Source organism: Petromyzon marinus, chromosome 50 (assembly GCF_048934315.1).
Source record: "Petromyzon marinus isolate PM22_M1 ecotype Great Lakes invasive population chromosome 50, UKy_Petmar_22M1.pri1.0, whole genome shotgun sequence".
In the NCBI taxonomy this organism is placed as follows: domain Eukaryota; kingdom Metazoa; phylum Chordata; class Hyperoartia; order Petromyzontiformes; family Petromyzontidae; genus Petromyzon; species Petromyzon marinus.
The window spans coordinates 2,394,666-2,422,025 of record NC_133716.1 but is presented as its reverse complement, the minus strand read 5'-3'; the positions used below and the strand labels follow the sequence as shown (position 1 = coordinate 2,422,025).

The 27,360-nt window shown below is 51.9% G+C and overlaps 1 protein-coding gene across 2 annotated transcripts in view; it reads right to left on the bottom strand.

The window, feature by feature from the left end:
• The window catches only part of OLFML2A (olfactomedin like 2A), a 54,083-nt gene that overhangs the window by 9,901 nt on the left and 16,822 nt on the right, over positions 1 to 27,360 (bottom strand). For both annotated transcript variants that reach the window (XM_032973241.2, XM_032973240.2), the window contains exons 2-6: positions 20,124 to 20,408; positions 11,145 to 11,252; positions 7,202 to 7,387; positions 5,993 to 6,299; positions 113 to 340 (exon numbers count right to left, since the gene is read on the bottom strand). In XM_032973241.2, coding sequence (XP_032829132.2) covers positions 113 to 340; positions 5,993 to 6,299; positions 7,202 to 7,387; positions 11,145 to 11,252; positions 20,124 to 20,408 — 1,114 coding nt within the window. The remainder of the gene's footprint in view (positions 1 to 112; positions 341 to 5,992; positions 6,300 to 7,201; positions 7,388 to 11,144; positions 11,253 to 20,123; positions 20,409 to 27,360) is intronic.

Sequence of the window (27,360 nt, the reverse complement as noted above, 5' to 3'; positions counted from 1 at the left end):
GATGAGTTCTAATGAGGACGAAACCGGTCCATAGTTGTCACTGCATCACTGCTGCTATCAGCTCGCTGTGTGTACACCACCAGTGGTGACTTGTACGTTGCGTGCGCTGCACCTTCTGCGGTCGGTTCAGGCGGAGGCTCGGTGGTTGTGGTGGGCCGGGTCGTTGTTGTCGTGCTCTGCGTAGTGGTGGTGGTGGTGGTGGCCCTGGTGGTTGTGGTGGTGGTGGCAGCGGTGGTGGTTGGTCCGGCACTGTCGGCCACCGCTTCGTCTCTCCCGGCAGAGCCTCCCACGTAGTGGTGGTGGTGGCTCGGTTGCCCCTCTGCTCCGGCAAGCACAGTGTCTGCAGAGCAGCGGCACACAAACTAAGCAAGGGCATCGTTGCGTGTGCGTGTGTGGATATTTTAAATGCCAATATTGCACGGTTGGCTAGGGACATACATGCATAAATATATAAACAAATAAGATGTTCCACATCCGTCATCCGCACGGCCTCCTGGTAGTGCGTTATTTCAGCAGCATTCGTTCAAAACAAGCAAGCTTTGAACCGGTTTTGACATACAATGTCTCGTCAGCAGTGTCAGTCTCGCTTGAACAGATGCTGGTGAACGGCCAATGAACAAGATAGTTCAATGCTACATTATGCAGTACATTACACAACGCTCAATTGTTAGCGTCGTTGTGGAGAATGTAAGTGTCAGAGTGTGGGGAAGCGCTGCTGTCTAATATTGGCTCTCAGCCTGCACGCTGAGCGGAAGTGTCAATGTTTTATTTTTACGTGGACGAACAGGAGACGTCTGCGCGTGCTGTCTGCAGGCAGCACGCACCACTGCTTGTGCTGTTTGTAGGCAGCACGCACCAATGCTTGTGCTGTCTGCAGGCAGCACCCACCACTGCGCGTGCTGTCTGCAGGCAGCACGCACCTTTGCCGTGCTGCTGTCTAATATTGGCTCTCAGCCTGCACGCTGCATTCTCCTGCTGCGAAGAGTTTTCTAATCAGTCACGGGACGTGTTGGATGTGAATGATCGCTATCTATAGGCAAAGCGCCAATCGGGGGCGGTCTCTGGAGAAGAAAGCAGAAGCCCTGTCCACATATGGGTGCCTCGACGCACGAGGCACCCGTTAACATTGATGACAGATCACAGCTGCCTTATGCATCCGGGAGCCCATATGTGGAGACAGGGCTTATTATCTCTACTCCTACGGCGACCCCCATTGGCGCTCGCCTGCACTGATGAGCCCAAACGAGAACGAAACCAATCCACGGTCGTCCCTTTGCTTCACTGCCACCTGATTGGCCGGTCACGTTTCCAACTCTTTTTGCACTGGCGGTCCAATCGCCGACTTGTCCAGGGATAATGACGGAGCAGCAGACAGTGAATGGAACGCGTCACGGTGGTGAGATGTTAACTGCCTCGCCTGGTATACAGAAGGTCGTGCGTTTGACCCCGACCCTGACGATGCCTGCTGTTTATTTGGAGTTTACATGTCTCTCTCCCCGTGGTCGTGTCGATTTTTCTCCGGGTCCTCCGGTTTTTTCCCCTCCGCAATTTTAATTACTCCGTCGGCAAGCTCAAAAGCTCAGCACAGCCATGAATAAACACTGTGGCCAGCAACACACAAAATGTCTATAATAGGAGGCACTTTGGGCAATGGCCCTTTTTCATACTCCATATTGAGGCCAGAGAGACAGAGTGGCCCATACGAGTGGTTACACCATGGGGCCCGATTAGAATTAAAGTTTGACGTTTTTAACAGGCATACTGAATAATTACACTCTTAGTCGCAATTGAGTAACAGGCAAAACTTTCAATAAATAAATAAAAATGGTACGGCTAATTAAACTCATCTATATTGAAAAATGTGTTCATGAAAAGGTTGCTGGCGGCGCAGTGCATTGTGGGGAAAGTTTATTCCTGCATGCACGAGGTACGGTCCACCCCACGCGGCATCCCTGGGCCCAATCAACCAGCCCAATCAATAAGATGTTTCACTACCCTCAAATAACTCGACACCTTCGTGACTAACACTGCCTTTGAAGATTAAAATATACAATCGGTGACGTTTCGTGCAACGGTCTTCCCCGCGTGGCGCGTGAAGAATGGCCCGCTCATGGTGCGCCACCGCCATCGTTGAATCATTTGTCAGAAGTATCAGAATCAGAATGTTTTATTTATACTGCAGGAGGAGGGATCCGATTTAGCTGTGAAGCTTTTTGTTCACAGATGTCCAGTATGGGCACGGGGTCAGAATGTGATAACGACAAACAATAGAAAAACATGACAGAAGTGCAAAGTATAGAGAAGGTTAAAAAAAAAACACACACTTTAAAAAAAATTCTACAAATATAACTAGAAACAATTTTTTTTTATCTAACCAGGTAAGACCCACCGAGCTCTAAAAAACATTTTTGCAGAAACGACCTGGCGACAAATGATAGCTCAACGAAGTGGCCTATCGCGTGGAAATTAACAGCAGCAGAAATACTCTAGACGTGTGTTTCTGAATGAAAATAAAAAGAGGGGATGAGGTTTGCCTATTACTTAGCCGTGTGATAATCGTGCCAAAGAATAAATGTGGCACTCGGCCCAGCCACTTGGCAACATTGCCGCTGTGAATCTTCTCGTTGGGTAAAGACCGTGGACTTAAGCCACGGTTCAAGAAAACCGCCGTGAGCTCGGCTCCGGGTCACTTCGATGAAATGGCACGGAGCTGAGACTCGCAACCACCAAGTGTGCGCAAGGCATTCCTCTTCCGCTGCCGCCCATCGCTGCGTCGCGCCTATTCGTCAAAAGGGGCGTTTGTCCAGAGTCCACCCGCACGCCGGGCCTCTGGTGACGATGTCGCAACAAGCCGGCCAGAAAACCCACAAACTTTAACGGAGGCATGCAAAAACAGCCGCGCTCCGTCAACGCGCGTCACGAGCGGTGACTCGGCTCGCGTGAGCGTTGAGGCGGCGTTCGTGGAGAGCACTCCAAGGCCTGTCTACCGTGACCTGCCAACCTGCACACGCTTCCTAACCCCCAGCACGCACTTTGTTCGGCCTAAAGAAAACAACACCGAGCTATTGGCCTCCGTGCTTAACATTCATCAGGTGCGGCATTTGCGCGAGCTTGGCAACCTTGGGCAGGTGTCAACCGCAGTCTCGTCGCGAAGACTGCGGAACGAAGGGAGCTCGACTGACCAGTCGAAATGATTTCCTGCTCAAGCAAGCACCGAGGGTCACGGTGCTCCTCTCCCATTTACAGCCCTGAGCCGGTGGTGGAAGTTCAATATTCCTATGGCGGGGATGAGTCTATCCATGCGACAAATCAACTGTTGACATCCCCAAAAGTGTAACTCATGATGAGCCGAGTCGACCGCCAATCAGGATTTGAACTCGCAACCGTTCCGGTTGCGAGCCGCTCGCTCCACCGCCGAAGGCGGCCTGGCCGGTTGAGTTGATGAAACATTTGAATGCGGCCTGAATGAGGGGACTGCCTTGGGGGTTGAGGGTGTATGGAGGGTGTATGTGTGTGTGTTTGTGTGTACGTTGAACTTCTTTCGCACCGTATGTAGCCAGCAGTGGCTAATCGGCGGTGCGGGGGAAGGACAACAAAGGATGGAGCGTCGACTAGGAGGGAAAAACTTCTCAATTAGGCGAGAAGGAAAATGCATTGTCTAAAACAACAAATTATATATATTATAAAAACACGTCAACACATTTGTCAATGACACAGTAGCCTTAAACAAAAGGTACATAATAGGTGATCTTTCCAGCAAAGGCCATTCTTCATAGCAGTGCCTCTCTGGCCTCTGTGCCATGAACGAGGGCCGCGGCGGGAAACGTAACGCCTTATACACTTTTCTCTTTAAGGCCACGGTGTTATTATTGACGGATGTCTCGAGTTGCTGTTGCTTGTACTTGTGCACCACTGCCGACGCAGCAGCAGCGGCAGCGGCGGCTACATCAGCAAATTATTTGTTCCACAAAATACAAAGCAAGTGTGTACCACGTGTTTCGTCTGGTTTACGAGCGGGGTGAGTGTTTTTGGAAGGGCGTTCAAATTTTTACCCTAAACTAAATTGAAAACTAAACTTTTCATTTGACCAGGTAAGGCACACTGAGCTGTTTCGCCCTTTTTTAGAATCGACCTGGCCACAAATGATAGCTTAGCGACGTGGCTTATCACGTGGAAATGTTTTAGCAGCTAAACACTCTAAACGCATGATTCTAAATGTGGAGGGAAAAACCGGAGGGCCAGGAGAAAAATCCACGCGAGAACGGGGAGAGACACATGCAAACTCTAAATCTTCAGGGGTCAGGGCCGGGATCGAAACCACGCCCTCCTGTATACCAGGCGAGGTAGTTAACAGCTCAGCACCGTGGCGCCCTCCAAGTTAAATTTTACCACAAAAATAAAATAACGTTTCTCATCCAGCTACACAGATACAAGGACACAAGTGCTGTCAGTGTGCATCTATTCAGGCAGGCATGGCGTACATGCAGGCGGTGTGGCAAGTACCACGAATATCTGAACCGGTCCTGGGACTCCCCTAGGTCGACTCAGCCTTAACTGAGTGAACTGGATCAGTGTGTAATCACCAGCACTGGGGAGACAACGGTGGCCGGGTGCTGGCCAAAAGCACCTTCCTAGGGTGCCGTGTTGGCCTTCACCGGTGCTCGCTAACAGTGCTTGCCTCCGGCGCTCTGTTATAGTCTACGCCGGGGGTTATTTGTCTAATCACAGATAAACGCGCGCACACACACACAGAGTCTGTCCAACCCCGTTCTCTGTAAGTGTATCTCATGGCAAGCTGTTAGAGTTTGCCTTGCCATTCGCAGAGTAACGGGCTCCTCACCCGACGAGAAGGTGCTAAATGGAAACCAGGAATTTGTTGCCAATTCGAAATGAATAAACAAAGAACATCACCGAGTGAGTGTCTGCTCAAGTGAGCATTGGGGGCATTGGTGCTCGCTACCATGCTTTACACACCGGAACCCGTGGTGGACATTCCACCTTCCCGTGGCCAGGGTCACGTCTATTCGTAGGACAACCGCTGTTTACTTCTCCGCAGAGTAGTACCCGGTTTATCGACCCCAGAAGGGACGATGGGCTGAGTGCACCCGAAACTAAGATTCGAACTTGCAACCTTCCGCTCACTTCTACCGCTGAGCCATCTGGCTGGATGCATGCGCGTGTGTGTGTGTGTATATACAGGTCGACTCAGCCTCAAGTGAGTACCTGGTGCGGAGTGCGAACATCGCCACTGGGGAGACTAAGGCGGCCGGGCGTGGTGCTGGCCACCCACCCCCTCGTGTGCCGTGCCGGCCTTCATAGGTGCTACTCGCTAACAGCACTTGCTCCAACAGTCTGTGAAGGCGTCACGGGCGTGGGGGCTCTTTGTCTGGTTTTTGAGTGTGTTCGAGTAGGAGTGTTCGTTCACACTGCACCACGAACCCCCGCGACCTGAGTTCAATTCCCGCTTAGGGTTAACATCAGTGAGAATTATCGTAACGGGTTTCCGTGAGCGGGAACTGAACTCGGAACGCCCTGTTTATAGCGCAGCGCGCAAACCGCTACACTGCCGCTCCCCACTAAACTACCGCTCCCCACAGACACACTCCTTCCCCCGCACCTCCGATTAGTGCATTTGACTACGTGCGATGCAAAAGAAGTTCAACATAAACACATGCAATCACGTATAACGACAACTACTGCCGTTCGCCACTAAGTAAGTAGGCGGTGATGTCGCCACGGTGCTTGTGCCAGGCTAGGTGCACTTTGAGGCCACGTGAAGTGTCGAAGGCTCGATGGCAGGTCACAGAACAGACCCAGGCACCATGGGTTGACTGGATGGCTGGCAAAAGCACCATCTGTGCGCCCCAATGTACCAACTTTCTCCACTGTTGCCAGAGGGCGACTGCCTCTAACTCCCCAGAAGCATCCTACACACACACACGCCCATGTACACACACACACGTACACACGCCGTGGCCGGCCGGGGACTCACTGCGGTGGCGCGCGTCGCTGTGCCGCTCGTCCCCTCGCTCCGTGCGGTAGTACTTCACCTCCCGCAGCACGGCCGCTCTCCCGGCTGGCACGGAGGCAGCACGGGGTCGGGGTGGTGCCGCCCGGGTCTGCACCCCCGTCTTCCCCGTCGCCTCCTTGCCCCGCGTCTCCTTCCCCCGCATCTCCTTCTCCCGCGCCACCTTCGCCGCGGCCTCCTGCTTCTTGGAGGCGGCCGCCGCCGCCGCCGCCGCCGCCTTGCCGTGCGCCGGCTTGGAGGCTTCGGCCGCCTTAGCCGGGCCCGCCGCGTCCTGCGGGGAGGCCGGCGGCGTGCCCCAGGGAGGGAGGGAGGGAGTAACCGCGTTCATGTTTCTTGTTAACAAACAAAAAAAAAGAGGCCATGAAAGCAACAGCAACAAATGACGAACGAAGCAAAGTGCCGAATAACTGAGCATTTTTGTTTTCGTTTCTTTCGATCGGAAAACGAAACAAAGCAAAACAAGGGAGGCAGGGATGGAGGCGAGCCGCGCCGCAGCGATCGGTCAAGGGGGTGACGCAGCGGCGCCCTGGTTGGTCCACAACGCGCGCCGTGGACCCAGAACCCCGGGTTCAATTCCCGGCCACGGCCAACGTCAGCGGCGAGTGGCATCTGCACTGAACCCGGCCCTGCACCGACCCTCCGTGCAGTTTGGCCAATCAACCACGGTGACCGTCATGGTCTGAATCACGATCCGACGGTGGAAGTACCGGGATTCTCTCTTCCGCGACGACCACGGACCACGCTGAGCCGCGCTCGAACACGGCACGGCAGATGCGCGTGCACGTTCCCTGAATGGAAGATCTAAGAATCGCCCAACTGCGACTGTGGAGGAGTCTAAGCCATCGAGCACATCACCGATGAACGCTCCATCCACGCACATCCTGGCGGTATCGCTGACATCCACGCTGCGTCAACCCCACATCATTGGACTGGACGAGGAACATTTGCATTCATTCATGACGATCATTAAGAAAAAATAAAAACTGTTGTTTTCACAATGGCATACGAAAGAAGAAGACCATCATTGTGCGGCGGCCTTCGCACCCAGCAGCGGATTTCGCTGCACTGCGACACGGAATCGAGCCGGCGACCTGGGCAGGTCGTGGGGGTGCCCGGGAGCCAGGTGCCTAACCCCCCCCCCCCCCCACCACACCCCCCACTGCCGGCCCGTGCCTGCGCTCGGACGTCCTGGGTGCTGGCCGAGTCCTTCTGCAGCAGGGCCAGGCCGATGGACGAGATCTCCTTCTTGATGCCCAGGATGATGTCCGTGTAGTTCTCGTACTTGTGCATCTGCCCGTTGAGGCGCCCGATGCTCTCCTTGATCACCTCGTTCTCCCTCGTCAGGTTCACGTTCACGGCCTGCGGTCGCAGTTGGGGAGGGAGCGGGGGCGGGGAGGGGGGGGGAGAGAGGCCACGGGGAGCTGTGAATTCATGGAGAAGCCATCCCAGGAGGGTTTTACCCCCCCCCCCCCCCCGCCGGTGTTCCATCGACAGCCCTGAGTCAGTGGTAAACTCCAACTCCGCCTTTCCTTGAGACACAGCAGACAGTCCTTCCATTCGTTTTATTGCCTCGGAATACTCCAGTGCGGGGGGGGGGGGGTTAACACATGAGAGGGTGGTTGATTAAGCGGCGGGGTGGTTGACTGTGTGGTTAATTGAGTGAGTGGGTCGTTGAGTGAATCGGTGGTTGATATAGTGGGTTAGTGGTTGGGTGGGTGGTGGATTGATTGAGTGGTTGATTAAATGAGTGAGTGGATGGTTGATAAAGTGAATGGGTGGTTGAGTGAGTGGGTGGGTGGTTGAGTGAATCGGTGGTTGATATAGTGGGTTAGTGGTTGGGTAGGTGGTTGATTTATTGAGTGGTTGATTGAATGATTGAGTGGATGGTTGATTAAGTGAATGGGTGGTTGAGTGAGTGGGTGAGTGTGTGGGTGGTTGATTGAGTGGTTGATTGAATGAGTGAGTGAGTGGATGGTTGATTAAGTGAATGGGTGGTTGAGTGAGTGGGTGGGTGGTTGAGTGGGTGAGTGAGTGACTGAGTTGAGTGAAAAGTCCCCTGCTGAGAAGCATCTGCGACTGGCCTGCTCAGCCATCAACGGAAGCTGCCCCAACACAGCGATCCAACGGAGACGGAGCAGCCGTCACCGAATATGAAGATGACCCCCTCTGGGTCAATAAAAAATAATGGACGGTCACGATTTAGATGGAACAAAAGCAAAAAAAGTGCTCAGAGAGTCATGGAGAAGCTTTACCCTGTGAGACAGCAAAAGGAACCCATGGACAGACAACACAATACAAATCGAAGACATTACAGCGAACCGCTGAATAAAGTGAGTGGCTGGGCCTGGGAAGGAGACTGCACTGGACAGTAGCCGAGGTTCAAGAATCGGAATAGAGTGGCAGCCAAGTAATGGAACGCGTCCAAGAGGACGTCCAATGGGGGAGATGGAGCGGATTAAATCGGTTCAGGGGCTGGGTGGATTGTTACATCGCAGCGATCTTGAGAGATGGCGGTGCGGCTTGAGACCTTGATCTAGCAGTGGATTGATCACGGCCGATGACTGTGCATGGCTAAAGTATTGTGGGCCTCCATCAGTGATGTCCAAGAAAATCTCATTTGAACTGCAGATGCTCGTACGCGTGCCTCACAATATGGTCATACACGTGGGGATTGTAAATTCCTTCCACTACAGCAGACAGCCAATCCATCAAGTGCAGGTGCTGGGTGGATCATAACATTACATGGGCATCACGATGGCTATGAGATGTTAAATACCTCACCTGGTATACAGAAGTCGTGGGTTCGATCCCGATCCTGACACCTGTACATTTGGAGTTTGCGTGTCTCTCTCACCGTGGTCGTGTGGATTTTCTCCGGGTCCTCCGGTTTTCCCCTCCGCATTTAGAATCAACGTCACGTGTTTAGACTATTTAGCTGCTATATATTTCCACACTGATAAGCCACTTCGTTGAGCTATCATTTGTGATAGCCAGGTCGCTTCTGAAAAAGAGCTACCTCAGTGAGCCTTCCCTGCTACAATTAAAAATATAAATATTTTTACGACTTCAATAGTTTTGATTTAAAGCTTTCGTGACTGCAGTGATTCATATTCTTGGTTCTTTCGGTAAAGTCACGTTGACGGAAGAACCAAGAATATGACTTTAATAGTCTTACTTTCGCGTGCATGTGACACGCGTGCCAACAATGTGCACGTGTGTGCACGCGTGAGTGACGCGAGACACCAACCAGGATCGGACACAGTGGTCGCCAGAGACACAGATCCACATTGCGCTCGTAAAATTTTTTTTTTTTAAGGGTCTGGAATGAATGTGTATTTTATTGCCTCGAAATCCCCCGGGAATGTGGGGAGGGGGTGGGGTGCGGTCGAATGGGGTGGGAGGCTAATTTGTTGAACTTCTTTCGCACCGTACGCAGCCAACCGTGCTAATCGAAGGTGTAGACGGACAACAAACTAAATATTAAAATAAGTTCTAAAGAAATACGTTTTCAATCTAGATGATGATTTAAAAGTGCACAGCTCCAGTGGCTTCCTGATATCGGAAGCAAGAGCGTTCCAGACGGCCGCAGACGCACATCTGAAATCGCGTGATGCGGTGACCGCCGCCTTCGTTCGGTAGGTAGCAAAAAGCCGCCGCTGCGAACGTGGCCGCGTGGCGATGGTTCACGCTCCTTGACGAGATCTGCGAGATATTGCGTTTCATTTGTGGCCAAGCACTTTGTGCGTCACGAAGCGTACCCTTATCACGTGTTCGTTCGGCGACCGGAACACAATGCAGCTCGGCGTGCGCTGGACAGACACGGTCGGGGATCTTCCAGCGCCCGTCACGACACGCGCCAGAGAATTTATCCACCTTCACGACCTCTCGTAGAATCCCTCCACCGCCAATTGCGATCGGATCACCCACCGTTCTGTTGCGTCGGCGGGCACGCCGGGAGCCCCGCGGACCAGGGAAAGCCTTCCCTTTGCTCTCGTGAAAAAAAAACTGCTTTAAAAAATAATCATCAAGTCGTGTTTATCTTATCCCTACACCCTAATATGGTTCTAAATGTCCCAAGGAGCTTTGTTTACGAGGACGCGAAAAAAAGCCGAGCGCTCGGCACACGTGAGGGGGTAGCGGCGGTGGCGGCGCCATGAACCCGCCGACCTCAGTTCCATTCCCTGCGAGGGCTACGCGTGACTGGCGGGTGACGTGAATTCATCCTGGTGGTGGAGGCCTCTTCACCAACAAGCATGGTGAAGTATGGTGAAACAACCCCCGCACGATCGGCACGGCACCGAGAGGCCGTCGTCAAGGATTGGATTTCCAAAGGGCTGTGTCATTACTTTCATTCTCATTCTGGATTCCAACTGAGCGACGTCCAAATTCGCCGAGTTGACGGCATTAGCTGCGTCGATGGTGACGTGAAAACGTGCGACGCGGGTGGCCCACCGCGGCAAGGCTACCGTCTCCCACCGCCGGTGAAGGAGCGCAGACTGCGGTGGTTTTACCGCGCGGTCCGCGGTCTGGTGGCATGCCCACAAGGAGGAACAGTAAAAACGGCACGAACTCTCTCCACCTCTCTCTCCTGAAGCCCCCTCGTCGCGGCCAGCTAGCAGGACCTCGTCATTGGCATCGAGCTCGTGAACATCTTGCTGCTGCCCTCGTGCACAAGAATAAACATGTTTATTCTGAGCATGCATATTGTACAAGAGCACAGGATGACAATCTCACACACACACACTTACACAAGACACGCACGGGCACACGCACGACAGATACACTCGTGTGTTTTTTTACGGGTGCACAAACCGCGCACGGTACGCAATCAAATAACTTCTTTTTTTAGCATTGCAGACAACGCTGGGCGAGCGCCGTTCATGAGCACCGATGGAGGTAAGCGTGGCGCATTAGGGGGAGGTATGATCAGAATTGACACACTGCTCGCTCACACGTCGAGGCACGCGGCCACGAGGGTGTCGTGCAGACACGAGGGGGTGTCGGGGCACGTGCGCGCACACACGCACGCAGACGCGCTGGGGTGTCAGACCGCACGGTGCGTGCGGTGGCACACCACCACGTGGGGGGGGGGGGGGGGGGGGGGGATCTGTCTCACCTCCTCCAGCTTGGTCATCTGCTGCGTAAGCCGAGTCACGAACGAGTGGATCTTGAGCAGGTCAACGCTGTACAGAGCCCCCTCCAGGATCTCCGACAGGGAAGAGAGCTGCGGATTGAACGTTTCCCACGGGTTTGTTAAGTACACGTCGCCTCTTGGAAATGTATGGCTCTTTAAAAACTTCACTTGTTTGATGCCATGCACCATTTTTCTCTCCCCTACGCAGCTCAGCGGGCTCAGGGAGACCATATCCAGCAACACCAAGCGACGAATATGTTACACCAGGATGTGCGAGATATGAGCGCAAGGCTCATACTGTGAGATGAGGACTAAGTCTCTACTGAAAGATGAGGAGTAAGACTCCTACTGAGAGATGAGGGGTAAGGCTCCTACTGTGAGATGAGGGGTAAGGCTCCTACTGTGAGATGAGGGGTAAGGCTCCTACTGTGAGATGAGTAAGGCTCCTACTGTGAGATGAGTAAGGCTCCTACTGTGAGATGAGGAGTAAGGCTCCTACTGTGAGATGAGGGGTAAGGCTCCTACTGTGAGATAAGGAGTAAGGCTCCTACTGAGAGATGAGGGGTAAGGCTCCTACTGTGAGATGAGTAAGGCTCCTACTGAGAGATGAGGAGTAAGGCTCCTACTGAGAGATGAGGGGTAAGGCTCCTACTGTGAGATAAGGACTAAGTCTCCTACTGTGAGATGAGGGGTAAGGCTCCTACTGAGAGATGAGGACTAAGTCTCTACTGAGAGACGAGTGGTAAGGCTCCTACTGTGAGATGAGTAAGGCTCCTACTGTGAGATGAGTGGTAAGGCTCCTACTGTGAGATGAGGAGTAAGGCTCCTACTGTGAGATGAGGGGTAAGGCTCCTACTGTGAGATAAGGAGTAAGGCTCCTACTGAGAGATGAGGGGTAAGGCTCCTACTGTGAGATGAGTAAGGCTCCTACTGAGAGATGAGGAGTAAGGCTCCTACTGAGAGATGAGGGGTAAGGCTCCTACTGTGAGATAAGGACTAAGTCTCCTACTGTGAGATGAGGGGTAAGGCTCCTACTGAGAGATGAGGACTAAGTCTCTACTGAGAGACGAGTGGTAAGGCTCCTACTGTGAGATGAGGAGTAAGGCTCCTACTGTGAGATGAGTGGTAAGGCTCCTACTGTGAGATGAGGAGTAAGGCTCCTACTGTGAGATGAGTAAGGCTCCTACTGAGAGATGAGGAGTAAGGCTCCTACTGAGAGATGAGGGGTAAGTCTCCTACTGTGAGATGAGGAGTAAGGCTCCTACTGTGAGATGAGGGGTAAGGCTCCTACTGTGAGATGAGGGGTAAGGCTCCTACTGTGAGATGAGGGGTAAGGCTCCTACTGTGAGATGAGGGGTAAGGCTCCTACTGAGAGATGAGGAGTAAGGCTCCTACTGTGAGATGAGGGGTAAGGCTCCTACTGTGAGATGAGGAGTAAGGCTCCTACTGTGAGATGAGTGGTAAGGCTCCTACTGTGATATGAGTAAGGCTCCTACTGAGAGATGAGGACTAAGTCTCTACTGAGAGATGAGTGGTAAGGCTCCTACTGTGAGATGAGTGGTAAGGCTCCTACTGTGAGATGAGTAAGGCTCCTACTGTGAGATGAGGGGTAAGGCTCCTACTGTGAGATGAGGAGTAAGGCTCCTACTGTGAGATGAGGAGTAAGGCTCCTACTGTGAGATGAGTGGTAAGGCTCCTACTGTGAGATGAGGAGCAAGGCTCCTACTGTGAGATGAGTAAGGCTCCTACTGTGAGATGAGGAGTAAGGCTCCTACTGTGAGATGAGGAGCATGGCTCCTACTGTGAGTGAGTAAGGCTCCTACTGTGAGATGAGGGGTAAGGCTCCTACTGAGAGATGAGGAGTAAGGCTCCTACTGTGAGATGAGGGGTAAGGCTCCTACTGTGAGATGAGGAGTAAGGCTCCTACTGTGAGATGAGGGGTAAGGCTCCTACTGTGAGATGAGGACTAAGTCTCCTACTGTGAGATGAGGGGTAAGGCTCCTACTGTGAGATGAGGGGTAAGGCTCCTACTGTGAGATGAGGGGTAAGGCTCCTACTGTGAGATGAGTAAGGCTCCTACTGTGAGATGAGGGGTAAGGCTCCTACTGTGAGATGAGGGGTAAGGCTCCTACTGTGAGATGAGGGGTAAGGCTCCTACTGTGAGATGAGGGGTAAGGCTCCTACTGTGAGATGAGGGGTAAGGCTCCTACTGTGAGATGAGGGGTAAGGCTCCTACTGTGAGATGAGTGGTAAGGCTCCTACTGTGAGATGAGGGGTAAGGCTCCTACTGTGAGATGAGGGGTAAGGCTCCTACTGTGAGATGAGGGGTAAGGCTCCTACTGTGAGATGAGGAGTAAGGCTCCTACTGTGAGATGAGGGGTAAGGCTCCTACTGTGAGATGAGGGGTAAGGCTCCTACTGTGAGATGAGGAGTAAGGCTCCTACTGTGAGATGAGGGGTAAGGCTCCTACTGTGAGATGAGGGGTAAGGCTCCTACTGTGAGATGAAGGGTAAGGCTCCTACTGTGAGATGAGAAAGGCTCCTACTGTGAGATGAGGGGTAAGGCTCCTACTGTGAGATGAGGGGTAAGGCTCCTACTGTGAGATGAGGGGTAAGGCTCCTACTGTGAGATGAGGGGTAAGGCTCCTACTGTGAGATGAGGGGTAAGGCTCCTACTGTGAGATGAGTGGTAAGGCTCCTACTGTGAGATGAGGGGTAAGGCTCCTACTGTGAGATGAGGGGTAAGGCTCCTACTGTGAGATGAGGGGTAAGGCTCCTACTGTGAGATGAGGGGTAAGGCTCCTACTGTGAGATGAGGGATAAGGCTCCTACTGAGAGATGAGGGGTAAGGCTCCTACTGTGAGATGAGTAAGGCTCCTACTGTGAGATGAGGGGTAAGGCTCCTACTGTGATATGAGGGGTAAGGCTCCTACTGTGAGATGAGGGGTAAGGCTCCTACTGTGAGATGAGGGGTAAGGCTCCTACTGTGAGATGAGGAGTAAGGCTCCTACTGTGAGATGAGGGGTAAGGCTCCTACTGTGAGATGAGGGGTAAGGCTCCTACTGTGAGATGAGAAAGGCTCCTACTGTGAGATGAGTAAGGCTCCTACTGAGAGATGAGGAGTAAGGCTCCTACTGAGAGATGAGGGGTAAGGCTCCTACTGTGAGATAAGGACTAAGTCTCCTACTGTGAGATGAGGGGTAAGGCTCCTACTGTGAGATGAGGGGTAAGGCTCCTACTGTGAGATGAGTAAGGCTCCTACTGTGAGATGAGGACTAAGTCTCTACTGAGAGACGAGTGGTAAGGCTCCTACTGTGAGATGAGTAAGGCTCCTACTGTGAGATGAGTGGTAAGGCTCCTACTGTGAGATGAGTAAGGCTCCTACTGAGAGATGAGGAGTAAGGCTCCTACTGAGAGATGAGGGGTAAGGCTCCTACTGTGAGATGAGGAGTAAGGCTCCTACTGTGAGATGAGGAGTAAGGCTCCTACTGTGAGATGAGGAGTAAGGCTCCTACTGTGAGATGAGGAGTAAGTCTCCTACTGTGAGATGAGGAGTAAGGCTCCTACTGTGAGATGAGGGGTAAGGCTCCTACTGTGAGATGAGGACTAAGTCTCTACTGAGAGATGAGTGGTAAGGCTCCTACTGTGAGATGAGTGGTAAGGCTCCTACTGTGAGATGAGTAAGGCTCCTACTGTGAGATGAGGGGTAAGGCTCCTACTGTGAGATGAGGAGTAAGGCTCCTACTGTGAGATGAGTAAGGCTCCTACTGTGAGATGAGTGGTAAGGCTCCTACTGTGAGATGAGGAGCAAGGCTCCTACTGTGAGATGAGTAAGGCTCCTACTGTGAGATGAGGAGCATGGCTCCTACTGTGAGATGAGTAAGGCTCCTACTGTGAGATGAGGAGTAAGGCTCCTACTGAGAGATGAGGAGTAAGGCTCCTACTGTGAGATGAGGACTAAGGCTCCTACTGTGAGATGAGGAGTAAGGCTCCTACTGTGAGATGAGTAAGGCTCCTACTGTGAGATGAGGGGTAAGGCTCCTACTGTGAGATGAGGGGTAAGGCTCCTACTGTGAGATGAGGAGTAAGGCTCCTACTGTGAGATGAGGGGTAAGGCTCCTACTGTGAGATGAGGGGTAAGGCTCCTACTGTGAGATGAGGGGTAAGGCTCCTACTGTGAGATGAGGGGTAAGGCTCCTACTGTGAGATGAGTGGTAAGGCTCCTACTGTGAGATGAGGGGTAAGGCTCCTACTGTGAGATGAGGGGTAAGGCTCCTACTGTGAGATGAGGAGTAAGGCTCCTACTGTGAGATGAGAAAGGCTCCTACTGTGAGATGAGGGGTAAGGCTCCTACTGTGAGATGAGGGGTAAGGCTCCTACTGTGAGATGAGGAGTAAGGCTCCTACTGTGAGATGAGGGGTAAGGCTCCTACTGTGAGATGAGGGGTAAGGCTCCTACTGTGAGATGAGGGGTAAGGCTCCTACTGTGAGATGAGGGGTAAGGCTCCTACTGTGAGATGAGTGGTAAGGCTCCTACTGTGAGATGAGGGGTAAGGCTCCTACTGTGAGATGAGGGGTAAGGCTCCTACTGTGAGATGAGGGGTAAGGCTCCTACTGTGAGATGAGGGGTAAGGCTCCTACTGTGAGATGAGGGATAAGGCTCCTACTGAGAGATGAGGAGTAAGTCTCCTACTGTGAGATGAGGGGCAAGGCTCCTACTGTGAGATGAGGGGTAAGGCTCCTACTGTGATATGAGGGGTAAGGCTCCTACTGTGAGATGAGGGGTAAGGCTCCTACTGTGAGATGAGGAGTAAGGCTCCTACTGTGAGATGAGGGGTAAGGCTCCTACTGTGAGATGAGGGGTAAGGCTCCTACTGTGAGATGAGGAGTAAGGCTCCTACTGTGAGATGAGGGGTAAGGCTCCTACTGTGAGATGAGGGGTAAGGCTCCTACTGTGAGATGAAGGGTAAGGCTCCTACTGTGAGATGAGAAAGGCTCCTACTGTGAGATGAGGGGTAAGGCTCCTACTGTGAGATGAGGGGTAAGGCTCCTACTGTGAGATGAGGAGTAAGGCTCCTACTGTGAGATGAGGGGTAAGGCTCCTACTGTGAGATGAGGGGTAAGGCTCCTACTGTGAGATGAGGGGTAAGGCTCCTACTGTGAGATGAGGGGTAAGGCTCCTACTGTGAGATGAGTGGTAAGGCTCCTACTGTGAGATGAGGGGTAAGGCTCCTACTGTGAGATGAGGGGTAAGGCTCCTACTGTGAGATGAGGGGTAAGGCTCCTACTGTGAGATGAGGGGTAAGGCTCCTACTGTGATATGAGTAAGGCTCCTACTGAGAGATGAGGACTAAGTCTCTACTGAGAGATGAGTGGTAAGGCTCCTACTGTGAGATGAGTGGTAAGGCTCCTACTGTGAGATGAGGGGTAAGGCTCCTACTGTGAGATGAGGAGTAAGTCTCCTACTGTGAGATGAGGGGTAAGGCTCCTACTGTGAGATGAGTAAGGCTCCTACTGAGAGATGAGGAGTAAGGCTCCTACTGTGAGATGAGGACTAAGTCTCCTACTGTGAGATGAGGGGTAAGGCTCCTACTGTGAGATGAGGGGTAAGGCTCCTACTGTGAGATGAGGGGTAAGGCTCCTACTGTGAGATGAGTAAGGCTCCTACTGTGAGATGAGGGGTAAGGCTCCTACTGTGAGATGAGGGGTAAGGCTCCTACTGTGAGATGAGGAGTAAGGCTCCTACTGTGAGATGAGGGGTAAGGCTCCTACTGTGAGATGAGGGGTAAGGCTCCTACTGTGAGATGAGGGGTAAGGCTCCTACTGTGAGATGAGGGGTAAGGCTCCTACTGTGAGATGAGTGGTAAGGCTCCTACTGTGAGATGAGGGGTAAGGCTCCTACTGTGAGATGAGGGGTAAGGCTCCTACTGTGAGATGAGGGGTAAGGCTCCTACTGTGAGATGAGGAGTAAGGCTCCTACTGTGAGATGAGGGGTAAGGCTCCTACTGTGAGATGAGGGGTAAGGCTCCTACTGTGAGATGAGGGGTAAGGCTCCTACTGTGAGATGAGGGGTAAGGCTCCTACTGTGAGATGAGGGGTAAGGCTCCTACTGTGAGATGAGGGGTAAGGCTCCTACTGTGAGATGAGGGGTAAGGCTCCTACTGTGAGATGAGGGGTAAGGCTCCTACTGTGAGATGAGGGGTAAGGCTCCTACTGTGAGATGAGTGGTAAGGCTCCTACTGTGAGATGAGGGGTAAGGCTCCTACTGTGAGATGAGGGGTAAGGCTCCTACTGTGAGATGAGGGGTAAGGCTCCTACTGTGAGATGAGGGGTAAGGCTCCTACTGTGAGATAAGGAGTAAGGCTCCTACTGTGAGATGAGGAGCAAGGCTCCTACTGTGAGATGAGGGGTAAGGCTCCTACTGTGAGATGAGGGGTAAGGCTCCTACTGTGAGATGAGGGGTAAGGCTCCTACTGTGAGATGAGGAGTAAGACTCCTACTGTGAGATGAGGGGTAAGGCTCCTACTGTGAGATGACGGGTAAGGCTCCTACTGAGAGATGAGGAGTAAGACTCCTACTGTGAGATGAGGGGTAAGGCTCCTACTGTGAGATGAGGAGTAAGACTCCTACTGTGAGATGAGGAGTAAGGCTCCTACTGTGAGATGAGGGGTAAGGCTCCTACTGTGAGATGAGGGGTAAGGCTCCTACTGTGAGATGAGTAAGGCTCCTACTGAGAGATGAGGAGTAAGACTCCTACTGTGAGATGAGTAAGGCTCCTATGAGAGATGAGGGGTAAGGCTCTGCCGAGCAACGGCACGTTGCACACCGTCGTATGGAGCTGAGACTTTGGCCAATCGCGCTGGCAAACGCAACAGGGTCAGGAGCCGCTCAGCGCAGAGGGCCGAGACGCATCCTGAGCATTCCTCGCCGTGGCACGAGAGCTCAACGGAGAGGCAGCGCCGTCGGCAAACCGAGCGAACCTTTTGCTAGCGTCCGTCAACGGAGAACGCCGCCTCCTAGGATTTCTCTGCCCGTGACTAATTGACCGCTCGCCGGCGGAGGGTGAGGCGAGCGTTCTGCTGGACACGAGAGGGTGAGAAACGCGCAAGAGGGGGACGACGACTGATCGCTGCAGCCGGAAGATACAGAGGGAAAGAACGCCTGTTGGGGTTACTTGGGAAGAGCTTCACGCTGATGGCTCTGAACACCGTAGCCTCACACAGAGGTCCATAGACTCACACAGAGGTCCATAGACTCACGCAGACTCGTAGACTCACACAGAGATCCATAGACTCACACAGAGGTCCATAGACTCACACAGAGGTCCATAGACTCACACAGAGGTCCATAGACTCATGCAGACTCGTAGACTCACACAGAGATCCATAGACTCACACAGAGGTCCATAGACTCACACAGATGTCCATAGACTCACACAGAGGTCGATAGACTCACGCAGACTCGTAGACTCACACAGAGGTCCATAGACTCACACAGACTCGTAGACTCACACAGAGCTCCGTAGACTCACACAGAGGTCCATAGACTCACGCAGACTCGTAGACTCACACAGAGATCCGTAGACTCGCACAGAGGTCCATAGACTCACGCAGACTCGTAGACTAACACAGAGGTCCATAGACTCACACAGACTCGTAGACTCACACAGAGATCCGTAGACCCACGCAGAGATCCATAGACTTACATAGAGATCCGTAGACTTACATAGACTCGTAGACTCACACAGAGATCCGTAGACTCACACAGAGATCCGTAGACCCACGCAGAGATCCGTAGACTTACATAGAGAACCACGGGCTCACAGAGACCCACAGATTTACAGAGACTAAGAGATTCACACAGAGACCCATAAACTCAGAGATCCATACACTCACACAGAGATCTATGCATTGACACAGATGTGTATAGACTGACACAGAGACCCACAGACTCACATATCGGTCTCTGTGAGAGTCTGTGGGTCTGTGTGCATGTCTACGTGTCCCACCGATGGCACAGGATCGTGACGACTGGAGGTGCTGGTTTTCCCGATGCGTGAGTGGCAACGCGGATGCAGGATCTATGTATGCGTTCCCGATTTTGAGGGAATAAAAAATATATCAAGCCTTAGATGTACAACATTTTCAGAAGACTTGAAAAGTAACCATCTCTTTGGGTTATTCGGAAAAGGGCAGCGTGACATCGGTAACATGACGTCACTTTGCCATACGAAAGAAGACTTTCACCGTTTTCACGCCACGCACGGCGTACACTTTACACAACGCCCGTGACGGGATTTTTAACGCCGGTTTTTATTTCGGTTTGAGCACTATCCATCGCTTATCCCGCATTGCGGAAAGTCGTGGCACGGGTTTCATGTAATCCTGCTGCCAGTTTGGTCATCGCCCACCCTGCAATGTGCCGTGACAAGCCGCCACTGATCCGTAGATCTCACGACAAACCACAGCCGACGGCGAGCCATTCCTTCAGCCCCCCCATGACTCCCACCCGCACATCTTTACAAGACTTAAGACGTCGCTGATCAAACATCCGAGTCACCTGATCATTCACAACCGGAGACGCCACGGTGGCGAGATGCAAACTACCTCGCCCGGTATACAGGAGATCGTGGGTTCGATCTCTGGCCATTGACGGCTGTATATTTGGAGTTTGCGTGTCTCTCTCTTTCTCTCTCCCCGTGGTCGCGTGGATTCCTCTACCGCACGTTTAGAGTATTTGGACGCTTCACATTTCCACACGATCAGCCGATTCGTCGCGCGGTCATTTCTCGTCGCAAGCTCAGTTGGGCCCTTACCTGGTCAAATAATTTATAAAAAAAAAGCCGCGGAATGTTTCGTGTAGCGAATCGGCGGGGGGGGGGGTGGGTGGGGGTGGGGGGTGGGGGTGGGGGGTGGGGTGGATGGGGGTGACCTCTCGTCCGGAGCCGCGCTTCCCGCCGTTACCTTGGCGAGGTCGGGCGAGCGCGCCTTCAGGCGGTCGAGCCTCCACTCGGCCTCGCAGGGGTTGAGCGAGGCGGGCGGCGCCGAGCAGGCGCAGCGGCAGTCGCTGCCTCCCGCCGTCACCGTCTCCACGGCGTACGAGTCGACGGGGCGGCCACCGCTGCCTGCGGCGGAGGCGGCGCGCAGGCGTTCGCAGGCGCCGTGTCCCAGCGGGCGCACCACGCACTTGCAGCGGCAGTTGCCGCCCTCGGCCTGCGCCCGCACGAGGTTCGGCTGCTCCGACATCAGCTGCACGCGGGGGGTGGAGGGGGCGCGCACGGTGGGGGGGGGGCCGGGGGGGGGGGCAGCGGTCGTTAGCATCTGAGGTCAACGCGGCGCCCAATGTCGAAAACTCCCAATGCACGGCTAGGCGTCGGGGTTTGGGATCGAACCCATGAAACCTCCTGCGTACCGGGCGAGGTTGTTAACATCTCCTAACCACCGTGGCGCCAATTGAAGGCAACGCCTCAGTCCGCAGCGAGCAGGCAACACGTTCGTTCGTGTCCTTTCACAGTTTCGCCAAGTCCCCCTGCATAGCCACGGCCTTAGCTATGCGATACAGTGGTGTTTTGACAACCTCCGAAAATAAAAACACGACCGTGCTACCTGCTGTAAATATTACGTCACCGATACAGGTGCAGGCCTGCGCCTGGCAGTTCACCTGGGAACGCTTCCAAAGTGCTGCGAGGGGAATGGTATTTCGGCCTCCGCCTCGATTGTCAATGCACGCCCAAGAGTGCCTCTCTCTGTTCCACTCGCTTGGATGGGGCGCAAACACGTACGTGCCAATGTTTATGTGGCAGTGTTAAACAACACAGTACTGCACTGAAATGAACATTTGTTCATTCTTGTTATTATCATGGAGTACACGTGTGTTTTTTTGTTTCACTTTAATTCTTATCTGCGATGCCCTTGAGTGGTTTTTTTTTCATGCCTAGAGGCCCCTTGCCCAAAACAACATCTGGCCTCGGAGCTGTGGCCAACTTCACCTGAATGAAAACAAAATAAGGCATTGCTAATTTCTCTCACTGCAATGGCAATGCTCTTCAGAATGATGACAAATCCATTGCTAGGGATTGTCAAGTACTGTACAGGGTTGTCACCTCCCTGCCCTGGTTTTCTCCGAATTGTCTTCTTGTCCAGGTAACTGATGTGCTGGAAAATCTGCAAATCCGCAGGTCATGGCTGCAGCGGTGGTGGTGCCGGTGGCTGCGGTTGTGGTTAAGATGATGGTGGTGGTGGAAGTGAGTAGCGGTTATAATGGTGGTAGTAGCAGTAGCGGTATTGGCGGTGGGACGATGATGAGGTAATGATGGTGGAATTGGTGACGGGATGATGATGATGGTAATGGTGGTGATATTGGTGGTGGATAATGGTGAAGACGATAATGATGGTGGTATTGGAGGTGGAATATGGTAATGATGGTGGTATTGGTGGTGGATGATGATGGTGGTGATTATGGTGGTATTGGTGGATGATGGTGGTGGTGGCATTGGTGGTAGTGCTGGACAGTAGGTAGCGTTTCATCTCGTGGTGGGGAGAGGGATGAGTTGAACCCTGATTGGGTGAAGCCCTGGGTGAGTGTTTGAGTCCGTGGGGGTTGTGTTTAAGCAGTGTGGCCATGTGCCCTGATTGTGTGTATTTTGTCACGAGTGTGTGTGCTCAATTCCGCACTTCAAAAAACCGTTTCAAAGGCTGCGTCTGCATGCGAAATCCTCAACGCGAGAGTTTCTTTCTTGTTTCATGTTCCACAATGCGTACAGAAGATAGCACCGCGTGTACTCCTCGCGTGTACACACAGCTCGTTTCGTCAGAGAACGTGCAACTTTCGGCATGTGTTCCTGATTTTCAGATTAATCAGAAAAAAATCGAAAATCAGGCCTAAACACGAAAGTTTGGACGATCTGCTAAAGAAAAAAAAAACCCGTTAATTTTGTTTTTATTTTTCCGACAACTGACAGTGAAATCGCTAACATGAGAAAAATAACCTCAACACATTCATCATTAGCACCGTGGCTATAATCGCCAACGTTTCGGGCAATGGCCCTTCTTTTTTTGATTATGCAGAATGGCCAATGTCTGAAACGTTGCCTATTTTACATTGTTTGATTTCAAGGCCAAAGACAATGAGATCCCCCGTATAGCCTGAACAGACTCTGGGCATGCACTGTTAGCGAGTAACACCAAGCCGGAACGGCACGCGATGATTACACACCGCACCAGGCACTCATTTGAGGCTGAGTCAACCTAGGGGAGGCCCAGGACCGGATCATCCGTGTCCTTTCACAGTTTCACCCAGTCCCCCTGCATAGCGCGGCCTAAGCTATACGACACCGTCGTTTTTTTTGACAACCTAAAAAAAACCGACCGTGCTACCTGTTGTAAATATTACGTCACCGATACAGGTGCAGGCCTGTCAGTTCACCCGGGAACGTCTCCAAAGTGCTGCGAGGGGTATGGTATTTCGGCCTCCGCATGGATTGTCAATGCACACCCAAGAGTGCCTCTCTCTTTGTTCCACTCACCGAGATGGGGCGCAAACACGTACGTGCCAATATGTATGTGGAAGTGTTAAATAACACAATACTGCACTGAAAAGTACATGTGTTCGTTATTATTGTTATTATAGAATACATGGGTTTTGTTGTTGTTTCACTTCATGCCTCGAGGCTCCCTTGACCAAAGAGCATCTGGCCTGGGAGCTGTCCAAATTCACCTGCAGCGGGAATAGAACTCAGGTCGCCGGGTCCGTAGCGCAGCGCTAACCACTGCACCACCGCTCCCCACACACGCGGTGTTCTTGACGTGTGTGTTGAGTCGTTTAGTCACTTTGCGCTTCGTGCACAGCCATCGGTCAGGAGCAACAGTCGCCCAAAAATAGTCACCCAAAACGAGGTCACTTCCGCGCAGTCCCCGCGAACAGTGGCGTTGCCTGACGTCACTATAGTTAGCACGAAGACGCAGAGTGGAAATTATTTGAAAGTCTGAAGAAGGAAAACAACATAGTGCATATCCGAAATTGCCCCCTTCAAAATCCTAAATCTGAAACGTCACCGTCCAAAAACTCATCGCTATGCATTCGTATAACTTCTGGAGAGCCCTTGTTTGATTGACTCGAAACTGATGCAGTCATCAAATCTCTCAGCAGCGAAGACCTCAAATACAAACCGCGTCAAGTGCATCCAAAAAAGAAGAAGGTACTGCTGCTAGCTGCTGCTGACATTTCATGCAGAGCGGGCAACTACAGGGGGAGAGACATCGCTCTCACCAAGGCCATTCTCAGCAACAATCGAGATCATTTTTCCCAAACAAAAAAAGGCATAAACACAAATACAAAATTACGGAGGCAAAATGTTGTAATGCGAAACAAACTCGCGCCCCCGGTGCGTGCTGCGCGCGTGCACAAGCGGCGCATTGTAAGCGTCCGTTGTGCTGCCATTCCGGTGCGCGGAGGAGTCGTGGGCCCGGTGGTCCGCACGAAGGACGCCGCAATCCCGGCAACGGCAAAAGAGAGTGCTCAAACCCCCACCGCCGCTAACGTCACCGTGGGAAATTCGTCCGTAACTGGACCCGGGCCTCCCTTAGGTTGACCGGTTGCAGCGGTGTGACCGGAAGCATCGCCGGGGAGACCAACAGTGCTTGGGTCACCTGTGGCGCAGACCCACGCCGACGCTCGCCTCTGCGAGTAACGCGACGGGCAGCCCGAGAGGTGCTCGCCAACAGCACTCGCTCCTAAATGGCCCACGGGGTTAAATGTGGGGGCTGCACGTTTGTTTCCTGGTCACTGAAGAGGCGCATCAGCCGCTGCCCCTCCCCCGTCCCTGCCTGTGTGTGCCCTTGGATGACCGTAATTCACTCGTGGAACGCCTCGACAAACGCACCACATTTCCACCGGGCCCCCGCAGTGCACGGATAATGAACGTGCCTTGTGCGTGGATCAATTCCGCTTTAGTAGATAACGAGGGCACGGACAAGAGGACTTTTACTCATCTGCAAATTCCATCCCTCTGACTGCAAAATTATTTACGGAAGAACTCCTATCCGCGACCCTATAACCCACGGCTCCTATTGTCTGCGAGAGCAGCAGTAGATTCCGCAAAAAAAAAACGTCAATTACCCGCGCCATATTCCTTCCTATCATCCGCTACTATTCGCGACTTTTTCCATATTTCCGCAGGGTAAGAGGAATTCAGTGTCAAATCACTCCAATAATATAATCCGCGATTATCTGCGATTGTTTTTCCTGCGGATAAGTCGAGTCGAATCGCGGATAACCCCGTGGATTCCAGGATTGGCGATACTGGTACCACGTATAAAGACGGATAAGAGGAGTTATGTGCATACTCGCTTGACGTGACGGTGGCCACGTTACGAGTTGTGACGTTTGTGGACCAATTCCAAATCTTCGTCTTCTGTTGATCGACCAAGAAATAAGGGAAATAAATGTTTTAATCCAGTGATTCTTCATTTATTAATTGGTAAGTGGTGTGGTTGGCTCTCCAACACTGCCGAAGGAGTCATAAATTGTCACCTTTATTGGCGTGACAACTGTATTAATTGGCTGTGTCTCATGGACGATAGTTTACGATGCAATTTACTCAAGCGACCTGACCCCAAAAATAAATTATCAAGCATTATATCAATCTTGATTTGAAGCTTTCGTGACTGCAGGAATCCATACTCTTTGGTTCTTTCGGTAAAAAGTCACGTGGATAGAAAATGTTATTTCTCCTGCAGGAGAACTGCTCAGCGGTTCTCCTGCTGTGTTTGTCTCACCTGATGACGGTTGCTTGTGTTGCGATCGAAACGTCGTGCTCTATTCACATTTCTATCTACGTGTTTTTAATTGGGAAATGCCGTCATTCACTCTATTGTACTCGGCATGGGAAACAGAAGTTTCATCCCCGCGTCTGTATAAAGGCATCATCTAAATGGGATGAATTGCATCGTCAAATTTCTTTTTTTTACTCAGACATTTGAACCACTTATCACTCCACTGACTTCGCTCGAGTACGCATAGATTAAAATAATTGCACAATACAGTAAATTTGCAATTAGAGTAAGCATTATATCTCTCGCAACAGGTTAGACGTATAAAATACTGAAACGAAACGTGATCGCCACCACGTTAGCAAAGTATATATTTTGTGAGCTATTCGATTAACCTCATGTTTACCTGACAAAAAAAAAACCTTTAACCCAGTGACTATAAAATCTCGCAATTATTATCCTGCGGACTTAGCAACAAGGGCCACGTGTTTGTTTCCAGAGGCAGTGTTCATTTACAGATTATCGGACAGATAGGAGGCTGGCTCTTCGAATCCGGCACCCTCCTATCGGACTAACATTCCATCAGTGTAGCTCAGGGCTTGGCCCATTACTATTTGCGGAATAACATTCCAGTGGTTTACGCTTAATGTCTTCGTTACAAACTACACCCAATAAAAGGTTACGTTTTATAAGGGCCAATAATTGCACTTTTTTACATTTTCAGATAAGAGTGTGATTAGGACTGTAATGAAATCCAGTACGAACCGTATCCCGCACGTAATATCCTCTACTTACGAACATTCGACTTACGAACTGTCGGAACTAGAGTCTTAAGTTCAACCGCCGCGCAATAGATGGCGGCGGTAGCATCAATATCTACAAAACATGAAGAAGCAGTGGCATCTACATCTACAGAACGTGAAGAACCAGTGGCATCTACATCTGCAGATCATGAAGATCCAGTGGCATCTACATCTGCAGATCATGAAGAACCAGTGGCATCTACATCTGCAGAACGTGAAAAACCAATGGCATCTACATCTGCAGAACATGAAGAACCAGTGGTATCTACATCTTCAGAACATGAAGAACCAGTGGAATCTATATCTGCAGATCATGAAGAACCAGTGGCATCTAGAACTACAGGAGATAATACAACTTTTAAAGCCATTCCTGTGTTTGGTGTACATGCCGTACATGTTTGGAATCGACAGGAGTAAAGTTGGACTTACGAACAAATCGACTTACGAACAGACCTTCGGAACCTAACTCGTTCATAAGTAGATGAGTCCCTGTATTTGTCTCTCCGAGTTACAAACAAAAAATGGAAGCAATTTTTTGTTACACAACCGATCGGCTGCATAGCCTTCTGGGTGCACAACTCATCAGCAGCACTGGTTCAACGCAAACAAACCTCTGGACCGATGTTGACATTTAGTGTCTCTCGCCATGAGAGTAAGCTTTGCTTGAACCAATGCCTTGGTGGGTGAACTGCCAGATGGTCATAAATGAAGGAGCCCTTTGCTGTTTAGAAATGCGTCCCGGTTTGATGCAGAAATATAAGATGGATGACACGAAAGAGTACAAATTCGGCGTCACTTTGAAGAGCGTTAAGAATGAAGTCAATGAAGTAGCGTCTCCTAAAGTTGTTTGTAAATGCAGCCAAAACCAAATGCTCACGGGGCATGAGCTGAAATCAATCTCGGGTAGCCGGGTTCGTAGCGCAGTGTACTTAGAGTGAGATAACCGATTATACTGCCGCTCCCCACATGCCACACACACACAAACAGGCACAAAGACAAAGACCCCCCCTACAGCCTCTCACAGACTGTTGGGCAAGTGCTACTAGCAAGTAGTGAACAGCACCTATGAAGTCTGGCACGGCACATGAGCGGGCGGGTGGCCAATACCACGCCCACAGGCACACAAAGACAAAGAGCCCCCGTGTAGCCTTAACAGACTGTTGGGGCAAGTGCTGTCAGCGAGCACCTATGAAGGCCAGAACGGTACACGAGGGTGGTTGGCCAGCACCACATCTCCCGAGTGGCGATGTTTACACACCACATTAGGTACTCATTTCAGGCTTAGTCGACCTAGGGGAGGCACGAGACCGGTTCAGATAATCGTCACTCGTGTTGGCCGTGAGCAGGAATCGCAGGGCAGCGTAGCGCTCACCGCTACACACACAATGACAAAATATCCCCCTGTATAGCCTTAACAGACTGTTGGGGCAAGTGCTGTTAGCGAGCACATACACGCAGACAAACACACACAGGCACACACAAGCAGACAGGCAGACAGACACAAGTAGACACACAGGCAGACACACACAGGCACACACAGGCAGACACACACAGGCAGACACACACAGGCAGACACCCAGACAGGCAGGCACACACAGGCAGACACACACAGGCAGACACACAGACAG